General features: G+C 47.5%; 1 protein-coding gene across 1 annotated transcript in view; it reads right to left on the bottom strand.

Moving 5' to 3' along the window:
- Positions 1–4887: 4887 nt before the first annotated feature.
- Positions 4888–11721, bottom strand: part of VIT (vitrin) — a 48332-nt gene continuing 41498 nt past the window's right edge. Inside the window, exon 6 of the mRNA XM_060117587.1 lies at positions 4888–5087. Within this exon, the coding sequence (XP_059973570.1) occupies positions 4888–5087 (200 nt within the window). The remainder of the gene's footprint in view (positions 5088–11721) is intronic.

Below are 11721 nucleotides of genomic sequence, written 5' to 3'. Positions count from 1 at the left end.
CTTTTACTAAAGTGCCATATTTCTTTATACTTCATTATTCTTACAGTAATTCAGCTGTGCCACTCCTGAGGGGGTTAAAGTAATCCTTCAATAGAAATGTCACTTACCATTTAGCAACTTGCTTAAACTGTATTAACATGGTATTGATGCAAATAGCATTAGCTTTCCGTCATTTTTAGCGGTACACAATGGGTTATCCTTAATTACTCTGTGGGAGAATCAAATACACTTCAGCATTCATTATTCACTGGGCAATTTTTCTGTAGCAAGGCTTTAAAAGGGAGAAGGGAGATGGGAGATTCTGTAAAGAGAGATACAAAGTCCATTTTTGGGGAAAGGGGACCACATAAAAAGCAGCTGAGGAAAAGAACCAAGTTTCATGGAAGGGAAGAGATAAGAGGTCATGGGAAAATATCAGTTTTTCTTAGAATCAAATCTATCTGCCATAACTTTTCATTCCCTTTGTCTTCATTCCAATTATTTGGACACCAACTCAAAATAACTCTGTTTTCTAATTATAAAGCGAACACAGGCTGACTGTCAAAATATACACTATGGGTAATAAGGAATCATCTGCAATCCCTCTATACAGCAGTGGCTGGTTTACAATTTCGGTATATAGTGTTCTATCTCTTTTTCTATGCACATGTTCTCATGTGCAAAAACATAATTATAAAATATGAGATTGCTACCCATCCTGTTTTGTAGCCTTCTTCTTTGACTTAACAACCTGTCACAGACCAATCTTCTTTTGATAAGTGCACATATTTTTTTTTTTTTTTTTTTTGCGGTACGCGGGCCCCTCACCACTGCGGCCTCTCCCACCGCGGAGCACAGGCTCTGGAAGCACAGGCCCAGCGGCCACGGCTCACGGGCCCAGCCGCTTCGCGGCATGTGGGATCTTCCCAGACCGGGGCACGAACCCGCGTCCCCTGCATCGGCAGGCGGACCCCCAACCACTGCACCACCAGGGAAGCCCAGTGCACATATTTTAATAGCTGTATAGTAATTTCTTTAGCTGTTCTGACAATGGACGATTAAACCGTCTCCGTCTATTTTTCTATCATGAACAGTATCTGTGTCCAGGCTTCTTTTGACTTTGGCTGATAATTTCCTTAGGATATATTCCTGTAAGTGCAAATGCTGAGTCATTTCTCCATATTCGGGCCCAAACTGCGTTTTATCAATTTCCAATGTTAACTGGTGAAAAATGACATCTTACTGTTTACTTTGCATTTATTTGACTCCTGGTGAAGTTGAACGCCTTCTGTTATATTTATTGGCCATTGATAGTTCTTCCGTGGCCTGCCTGGTCATGGCCTTCACCCATTTTTCTTTTGGAATATTTGTCTTACTATTTTGTAAGACTGGATTTTAAGAAAAACCTTCTCCTGACACCTTAAGGAAGATAAACATTCAGAGATGAGATACATGTTGCTGAGAAGGGAAATTGCACGTGGAAGGGATGGGCAGTTGTAGATGCTGGTTCCTTCCTGTCCCAGGTTTCACCACTTCCTCCTCCTTAGCTGCCCTTGTTCCGGGGGTGGCTTGGAGTAGAAAGGTGCATCACCATGCCTTGCCACTAGGTGGCGCTCTGCTCCCCTCCCTGGTTTACCCTTCAAGGTGGACATTCTGATGATATGTTAGATCAGCGGAGGCAACCATGGCATTTCTTGAGACGAACCAGACCAGGAAAACAAAGCCAGGCGAAGCCACGTTCCACCTTCCAAGCCCGTGGTAGATTCAGCAGGCCCTGCAGCTGGCCCTGAGGCATTCTCCATCTTTTCCAGAACTCTTTGCTCAGCATAGCTATGGACCTCATTCTCCAGGCTGCCCCCTCTGGCACCGGGATGCTGCACTGCGACCTCCTGGCTCCGCTGGCTGCCGAGGTAGTCCTTGGCAGACTCTCCTGTGAACAGCCTCGCCTCTGCCCTGTGGGTAGTCTCTGTCACTCTGGCTCTTGGCTCCCGGAGCCCCAGCCTTGACTTGTCCCGTGCTCCTCTCTGCCTTGTTAGGTTTGCACATCTGTGGGGCAGTTAAGGGGCCATGAAGTGGCCTTGGTGTCCAGCCCCATCTTCCTTGGACTCCTGCCACCTATATCAGCTCCTCTTCGTGGGCTGCTGCTGGGGGAGCCCCTTGCTTTTCCTGCTACAAAGTTTCTATTCTTTCCTGGACTCCCTCCAAGTTTCTGTGTCCTGTCTGAAAGGGCATCTTTACCTCATCATAGAGGGAAGACGACTCACAGACCCCCAAATGCAGGCTGCTCCTGTTCCAGCTCACACTTCTCAGGTGTCCTGCTGCAGGGATCTTGGTGGGATGTGTTCACCGACGTAGCCCAAGACCCTAAAATGGTGCCTGACACACAGTGGGCATTCAAGAAATGGTCCTGAATGAACAAATGGATCAGGTTTTGCTTGCACGCCCCATCTAAAATCACTTCTAGAATCTTTTGATTACAGTCACATATATGAAAGGAAAAAACCACTTCATAAATGCATCAACAGCAACGTGCTTGTCCATCAGCAGAAGAGTTGCTCTCATAATTAACAGAATATTTTCAGCTGTTTGAAGGAATAAAGAAGTTATCTATATACTAAATATTATTTAATATGGTTGGGCTAAAATATCACAGCGAGTATCTGTAGCCAAGCACTAGGACAGGCATTCATGAAAGTAGACCGGTGGTTATCCAGGGTTGGGGGAGGGAAGGCTTAGGGGGACACGGTGAGTGACCATCAGGGGATGTGGGGATCCTTTTTGGGGTGATGAAAATGTTCTAGAACTGACTGTGGTGATGGTCGCACAACCCTGTGAGTATACTGAAAACCATTGAACTGTGCACTTTAAATGGGTGAATTGTATGGTAGGTGAAAAGTATCTCAATAAGGCTGTTATTTTAAAAGAAACATAGGCATTCAAACACCAATCTTCACTCTTCTTCATTCCTACAGAAAATCCTTTGAGTAGGCCATACCCATTTTAAAAAGTCTTCTCTTCCTTCCTCCCTCCCCAGTTTGGCTCCTTTCTTAGCAATTAGGGCACAGGCTGCACGGAGCGCTTGCCCTGAATATTTGTCTAGCAGTCTGTGGGGCAGCATGGACGTGGGTGCTGGACCAGGATGAAGGGTGAACACTGATGGGCTGTGAGGCTGCTGCCCAAAGCTCCTGTCCCCAGGCCAGGAATAAGGAAGCTTTGCCAGGCTGGAGGCCACTGCTTCAAGTTGCTTGAGGTTTTCCATAAGCACAGGCCCAACTTGGAACAGGATTTCCAAGCTCCTGGTGTAGCCAAATAAATATGCCCCGGGCTTAATTATATGTGTTATGTAAAAACTGACATCCTCTAAGGAGCCACCCACTCACTCAGCTACTCAAAAGTCTTTGAAAGAACCAAGATGGTGGGGGAGTGTCTAATATATTTCAGAAATTATTTGTATGGTATTTTTATTTGGGGACTTTATATTATAGCTTCTTCTATGAGTCATTCATCCAATGTAGTAATAATAATCCCTATTTCATAGAGTTTTGGGGAAGAGTAAATAAAATAATGCATACAGGGTGCCTGGCACAGGGAGAGAACGGACTGTGCATCCTGTTACTGTTGCTTACCGATCACAGCGGGAATTGGCTGTGTCTAAGACCCTCGAATCTTGTCACCCCACTGAGGTCAAGGTAGGTCAGGCCCCTGATTCTGTGCTGCATCGTTAGTGCCTCGGGTGTTCGTTTATGGCAGGGATGCCTCCTGCAAGGGGATTCACGGAGAGCTGGCTGCTGGGGGTGAATCGCGGCTCTGCTGCTTCCCAGCTGTGTGGCTGGGGACCAATTGCCTCACTGACCTACTCCTTGGTTTCCTCCTCAGTACGATGAATTAGTCAAATTAGAAGTAATGTATCTACTTTCTAAGGTTGTTCTGAGGATTTAATAGGTTAATATTTGTCAGGTGCTTAGAAGAATGTCTACCACATTGAAAGTGTTTGGATTTGTTGGATAGAAAGATGACTAGAGAGCTGGGCTCGGACATGGAAGGCGGGGAAGGGGTCGTGCTACAAGGCACTGATGTTAAGAAGCTGGAGGTGAGGCTGAAAGAACGAGTCCTGGGCGCTTCCTCCTGGGAGGAAAAAGCGGCACCAGGTGGGAAATACTTGGAAAAAGTAGCTGAGACAACAGGGACACTCCGCTGTGGAATTTCCCACCCTCTTGCCAGAAGACCTTTAGAGCTGGGATAGGTGCTCATTGCCCAGGAAGCCTGGTGTAGAAGCCTGTGTAAAATGGGTGTTTGGATTATCAAATGGGCTCCTAAGGTCGTATCTGATGTAATACTGAGATTAATTCCATAAACTGGACTTTGGTAAAACCTAAAACATGATACAAGTGGGCAGACAAAAAGCAATCAGAAAAGGAATAAAAACTTGAGCTATCTGGCTTTTCCTAAAGGGATTCTTTTTGTTTTGTTTGCTTCTAATTTTTGAAGACTTCCAGGAGTATTCAGTTTGTCCCTTAAAACAAAACAAAACCCAACAGTGTTTACATAGAAATCTATTATCCCTTCAACTGAACTTTTGGAGAAATGGGGATTTTCCAATGGGAAAGTTTCACATCATATCCTACCTTCCCAAGTACGATTAACAGCAATCCTATTTTCAAATCTATATTAAGTCCCTTCTACATAGTTTGCTTAGCTTTTAGCTTGGTTCTGAATTATTACTGGGCTCAGTTTTACCCCTTGAATCTGGGAGGGCATGACACACACCCCTGGCCCAGGTCTCCAGCACTCTCCCCTTGCCCAGCTTAAAAGGTGGGAGATGGGCTCATACACAGGCATTCAGACAGAGCTACTAACTCTAAAAACCCAGTCTTCCACTCTTCTAGCACATGACAACACACAGTCTACCTACTGACCCAGCTCCTGGCTTCTCTGGCCCACGGGCTGTGGTCTGAGGCTGCTGGTGGTAGAGCCTGCAGATGGGGGTGGCTTTGGCAAGGTGGTATGGGTGCCTTCAACTGCGGTGGTCCCCAGTACTTGCATCAGGGGGACTGGCTGTGCGGTTGTCCCTGGAGCTGATGGGCTCTGATAGGCTTTTGTGGTCTCACCTGTAAGAAAGTGGAATTACACTGGGTCTTACAAAACAGACGGTAGGCTCTTCAGGGCAGAAATAAATATTTCTTGAACACTAGCTATGAGCAAAGTCCTGTGCTAGCTGCTGTGGAGGAATGTACAATCTGGATGGAGGAATAAGCCAATAAACAAACCAAAGATGAAATAACAAAATACTTAAAAGCCAGCTCAAAACAACATTAACATAGACAAGGCCAAACATGATTAACTGTCAAATTAATTTTCCATACACCAGAAGCAATGGTTCATGAACGTATTTTTTTGCTGTTTCAGTTAGTGTTGGCCTGGGGATAGGGCGTACTTTCAGGGCTTTCATCATTTCAGACAATGTGTCTGAGATGTTCTAGTTTAGATTTGGTTCATGACTAGCCGACTAACTCCTCTGGACCCCAGTTTCCTCATCTATAAAATGGGGTATTGGAACTAATTAGATGGTAAGGACCATCTAGATGATTCTTCTGAATTGTGCTCTTCATCCCCGTGTGATGATTTAGATTGTTTCCATAATTTTAAACGAGTCTGAATTTGTTAGGTTGAGAGCATGGGGACAAGGGTCCCACTGGGCCTTGGCGTTGTATCGAGAACCGTGGGTCTGAGCCAGAAGGAGACAAAACATGGTCACCAAAGTGAATGACACCGCAGCTCTGGGAGGGAACAACAGCCACCAGTCACTTGTGTCTGCTGGACCCATGGCAGGTATGCCAACTTCTACACCTGTGCATCTCTATCAGTTTCCTGGGGATGCTATCAAATTACCATGTGCTCAGTGGCTTAAAACAACAGAAATTTATTCTCTCACAGTTCTGGAGGCTGAAAGTTGGAAATCAGTGTCACTGGACTGAGCTCCCTCCAGAGGCTCTAAGGTAGAATCTGCTCCCTGTCTCTTCCATTTCCTGGTGGCTGCTGGCATTCCTTGGCTTGTGGCCCCACCCCTGCAGTCTTCAAGGCGAGCATCTTCAGTTCTCCCTCTGCTCCATCTCCATGTGGCCTTCTCCTCTCTGTGGGTCAAATCTCCCTCTGCCTCCCTCTTTTTTTATTTTTTGCAATACGCGGGCCTCTCACTGCTGTGGCCTCTCCCATTGCGGAGCACAGGCTCTGGACGCACAGGCTCAGCGGCCATGGCTCACGGGCCCAGCTGCTCTGCGGCATGTGGGATCCTCCCGGACCGGGGGACGAACCCGCGTCCCCTGCATCGGCAGGCGGACCCCCAACCACTGCGCCACCAGGGAAGCCCTGCCTCCCTCTTTTAAGGATACGTGTGATTGCATTTAGTCTCCTCCACAACCCTGCCCCCAGACAATCCTGGATAACCTCCCCATCGAAAGATCCTTAATCACACCAGCAAAGCCCCCCTGCCTTCCTCCCCATTCCCCTTTTTTGCTGTATAAGAAAACATTCACAGGTTCCAGGGATTAGGACATGGATATGTTTTCAGGGCTCGTTTTTCAGCCTATGACAGCATCCCAGCTCTAGCCTTAACTTTGCTTAGGGATGAAGCGTCTTTGGTCACAGAGCAGCAGGCCGGGGTGGGGGGTAGCATCTGAGATAGAAGGAGCTGCACTCTTCCTGGGAACCACCAAACCTCCTCTTTGACATTGAACAGCATGCTGGGCAGTGTCAGACCACAGCCCTGCCCAGCCATGCAGACAAATGTGAGGTGGCCTCAGGTGTTTGGACCCACTGCTCAGCACTGGCACCTGCTCATTTCCCCACCCTGACGCTATTACCTCCTGTGGGAGAGCAGGTCAGCACACAGCGCCCTGGGATTGGGTTGGAGTTGGGCCACCCTGTCTGCTCTTGCAGGCATTAGCCCGGCAAGGCAGGAAGTGCATCCCTCATTTACCCTGATGTTTGCTAACAGTTGGTTGCCTTTAAAGCCACCTGGAGACTGTGCCAGACAGATTGCTAAAGAGCTGGCAGCGGCCTCGGGGGTTCAGCCAGTCTTCACGCCATCCTTGGGCAAAGCTAGTGTGATTTATGACATTTCCATTACTCTAAAGGAATTGAGCTTTCATAACAAGTCCTAGGGAAGTTTCTAATTTCTCTAAGGTACTCTTCTGTTATACCCTCTGGTAAATGCTACCAGGCAGTAATGCCTCTTTAGGGAGATGCAAGCCCAGGTTCATACAGGGAAAAGCCATTTAATAGAATCACTTGTATATTTTATGAAATAGGATATAATTACTAACTTGGAGAGAAATATATAAATAAACTGACAGTACGTTTTACTTGCAAAGTATTGATTAAACCACAATAATTAAAAATAAAACTTCTACTTGGAAATAGTCAATATTTTTGCCACTTTATACTCATTGGCTATGGAGGATCTGGATTATCTTTTTCTCACACCATTGGCTAATTGTGAGGTTTCTGAACCCCCCCAGTTTGCCTTTGCTGGTATTGCTTTGCTAGAGAGCAGATTAAATATCCTGAGGGCAGCCATTTATGTTACTTGCATAGAACACATGCTTTCAAGCACATCTTAAATTCAACCGACAGAGCCAAATCCCTGGTCTTCCACTATCTTCCACACAAGACCTAGTCGTTTTCGCCTGCTCTCCTTCACAGAATATAACTGTCTTTAAGAGGGAAATAGAGAAGATACTCTACCCCAGTGCTTCCGGTTCCTTGCTGAGCATAATGCCTGATGTGACCCAAAGTGAATTCTTCACGGGACCAGGTTCTTTTTGAGCAATTTGAAATAAAACCACCAGAATAGTTTCTTCGTACAACTTCAGATACATGGAAGTTTGGTGTATTTTCAACGATTTTCATGGGAAAACATTTCAAAACTTCCCTTAGACTCTTAACCTATTACTCTTTGGACAAGGCCAAGAACAGCTCCAGACAACCACCTTCTCAACAGCACCAAGAGGGCCTCCCAGCTTCTTACACCTGGTCATCATTAGCATCACAGTGGAGGTGATCCAGGACCCTATTCACAGAGATTCTGATTCACTGATCTAGGCTGGGCCTTTGAAATCTGATTTGAGAACCACAGCCAGCACCAGGCTGGAGTCTTGGCTCCAGCCTTCACCTGGCCACTAGGCTTTCTTCAGCTTTCTGAGCCTGACTCCCTTTGCTGGAAAATGGGGATGGTCAGACCTACTTGGGGGACTGTTTTCACAGGTAGAGATCATGTCTGTAAGGGGGCCACACAGTGCTTGGCACATGGTAGGCCTTCGATAAATGACAGCTGCTGACATCATCATGATATGCCTCCCTCTCCCCCAGTAGAAAACAGGGCTTTCAGTAGGTGTCAAATGTGAGGTGACTGAAGGAAATTGAAACCAGTTTAGCAGCAACACCTTGGGGTCAGAGCGACAGGGAAGGATTTGGCTCCTCCCATGAGAACTTATAACATGCCTCAGGGTTCTACATGAGGGCAGGAAACTTAACTACTCACTGAGCATCTACTATGCACCTCTTTTACAGAAGCATTCACATATGATATTAATCACAGTCCTGAAAGTGATCCAACTGTTCCCATTTTTAAGACAAGGGACAGATTCTCCAAGAGGTCAAGAAACGAGTCTCAGGTCACATGGACAGCAGGTAGTGGAGCGAGGATTTGGACCCACATTTGTTTGATGCCAAGTTCCATACTTTTTCCCACAAAAGGGGAACAAAGTAGAAGTCATGAGTCACTTCAAGATTCCTGAATGGGGTTCCCCTCAGAGGGTTGCCTGAGGTCTCCAGAGTTCTGGTGGAAGTAATCTTGCTCCCAAGACAGGGTGAAGGGGTAGCCTTGGAGGGTGTTCGCAGTGAGGGCAGAAGGTCTCTGAACAGTCAAACTTATTACAGTAAACTTGGGCTTGATTTTCTTCCAGGGCAAGGGATGACCAAGGGGAGTCAGGAGGGGGTTTTCTTGACACTCTTGCTCAGCAAGAGTAAAGATTTTCTTTCCCTTCCCTTGTTGCGGTGCCGGCCATGTGCCTTCTCAGCTTTGGGGGAACTTCTACAAACCGACACTTACCTGTTTTTATTGAGTGCAGAGTAGCTTGAGACTCCAGCCGAATACCAGCTGCCTGTGTAATGGTTGCTAACTGCCTTGGGAACAGCGTTTAAATCTCAGGAATGTGTTTTCTCAGCAGGAGCTGCACACGGCAAAGCAAGATGCATCCCTATTTTGTGAGTGAGATAATTTCCCATGAAATAGGGTTGCTATGCTTTGGGGGGGTCGTCCTAACCCGATTTACCTGTTCACTCACATTCTTGGAGAGATCAGGAAGCGTCTTGCAGGGGGCATGCTGGGACCTGAGTGGCTGCTGGCCCTCACATCTTCATTTCTTCTGCTTCCTTCCATTTCTAAAGGAATTTTATCACTGAAGGAAGAGTAGCAACAAAGGGGACCACCCTTTTACGGTTCTCGTTGGAAGTTTTTATTTGAATTGGTGAAACTCACTCCATGGTGGGACTGTCACTTGAAAGAGAGGTTCCTCTAATCTTGAAGCTGGATGAGACTCCAGTATCCCTTTTATGTTGGAACCCTTAGAGCTGAGCTCAGAGTCTGCCGCAGAGCAGGTGCTCACTACATGGTTATTGAATGAGTGAGTGAATGAATGAACTTAATTTTTCAGACTCTGACAACCATGAATAATCTTGTGATAGGAGGCTGATAGTGATACATGGTGATGGTGTCATCGAAGATGGAGATGTTTTGGTAGAGGGGACAGATGACAGCAGCAATGCCTGATGTTCCGGCTATGGCTTTTGCTAATTTTAAATGTACGTAGCAGCATGGGAATTCCCTGGCAGTCCAGTGGTTAGGACTCTGTGCATTCACTGCTGAGGGCCCGGGTTCAATCCCTGGTCGGGGAACTAAGATCCCACAAGCCGAGCAGCGTGACCAAAAAATATAAAATAAAATAAAATAAAATAAAACAAAATAAAACGAAATAAAATAAAATAAAAATAAAATACGTGGCAGCAAAGTGTGAGAAGGCACCCTGTCTCCTCCACACTCCTCCTGGCCGTCAGTGAGTCAGGCCTGCTGGGGTGGGCAGTGCTAAGCTGGACCATGGTGCCTGGGGCAGAGAGAGAAGTTTTGAACACGATCTCTGCTATGGAGGACGTAGAAATCAATGGATTTTATCAACTAAGTCATCATTTGGCTGTAGTTGTCTTCTCTCCCCTCCACCCACTCTCCCTTCAACTTGACCTGCTTCGAGAGGATGCGATCAGATTTTGAGTGCTGTAGGGGCTGGTCGGAGTGGGGCCCTTGGGCAGGGGCTGAACCTTATCTGAAACGGGGGTGACCCGGCACCCTGCCTCAGGGTCACTGTGTAGGACAGGTGTCTGACACAGAGAAAGCACTTGCTGATTGATGGCTACAGTCACAGGAGGTTGTGCAGCACTCTTCCTGTTGCCCAGATTCTGGCTACGACTAAAGTCAGAGGGCCCCAGTCCCCCTTTCTGCATGAGGAGAGGTGCCACTGAACTTCCTATGGGTGGGGCTGTCCCAGCAGAACCTGCACCATCACCAACCCCACCCGACCCAGGCTCGTCAGCAGAAGGACAGGACCAGAAGAGGGGGAAGGGTCCGAGGCCACCTCTGGGGGAGAGCAGTGTTCAGGGTAAGAGGATATTCCCTTCCTTCCTTCACGCTTTGTCCTCCCCAAGCCAGACGAAGGGGCTTCAAGAGAATCTCTCATCAAGACCACGGGCCCTGCGGGGTGCGGGTAGGGGAGCGGGGACAGGCCCCCGTTTCCCGCTGGCCTTTCTGAGCTGCAGCACCGACAGGCTCACCTGGTGCACTGGAGGAGCGGAGCTCAAAGAGGAAGTCTGGGGGTGTATTCTGGGAGTCGAGAAGTATTCTCCCTCTCACGGGAAAAACAGGGAGTGCTTGGCATGTGGTTCCTGAAGCTGGAGGGCTTCCTTGAACATGGGGTCTGTTCCTGAAGTGGGGAAGGGTGCTGCTGGAGGGGCTCAGGAGGCCAAAGGTGAGGCGAGATAGGACAAGAAAGGCGACCAACCTCATCCCCTCCTCAGGTCCCAAAAGGGAAGAGGAGAACCCCAGCCACTCCTGTGACTCTATGTGAAGGTGCTACTGCCAATGGATGGGGCCCCTAACTCAGAGAAAGAGACAGGGCCAGGATACAGTGGAGCACTGCCCCCAGCTCCAGATACCCACACACAAAACCTGCTGAGAAATCACTGAGAGCTTGGACGAGACAACAGAGAGAGCAGGGACACTCTCCCTCCACCAACTGGCCAGCCACTTAAGGAAACCTCTGTGCCCTAGTCCTCTTCCCCGGCCCACACCAGAAGAGGACAGGTGACATCTCAGAAATGGTCCACAGGGCACCACCACCCACTGCCAGCTTGTGGGCGGGGTTACAGAACAGGTGGTTCCTTGCAATAAAACAAACAAACAAGCAAAAACAGGTCTAGATTACTGGAATAATTAAGAAGTCATTAAAGATATAGTTGGAGAGGAACTAGGGTGGAAAAATGAAAAACATTCCCTATTTGAATGCTAAGGTACCTCAAATCAGGATTCTTTATATACACTGAAATTAGCATAAGAAAACATAGGATAATGGTGTAGAGAGGGGTTTCTGAAACTGGATTGTCCGGATCTGATTCTAAGCTCTGCTACTTACTTGC

This window comes from Mesoplodon densirostris, chromosome 14 (assembly GCF_025265405.1).
Source record: "Mesoplodon densirostris isolate mMesDen1 chromosome 14, mMesDen1 primary haplotype, whole genome shotgun sequence".
NCBI lineage: Eukaryota > Metazoa > Chordata > Mammalia > Artiodactyla > Ziphiidae > Mesoplodon > Mesoplodon densirostris.
The sequence above is the reverse complement of the archived record's forward strand: the minus strand, read 5'-3'. Positions and strand labels throughout refer to the sequence as shown.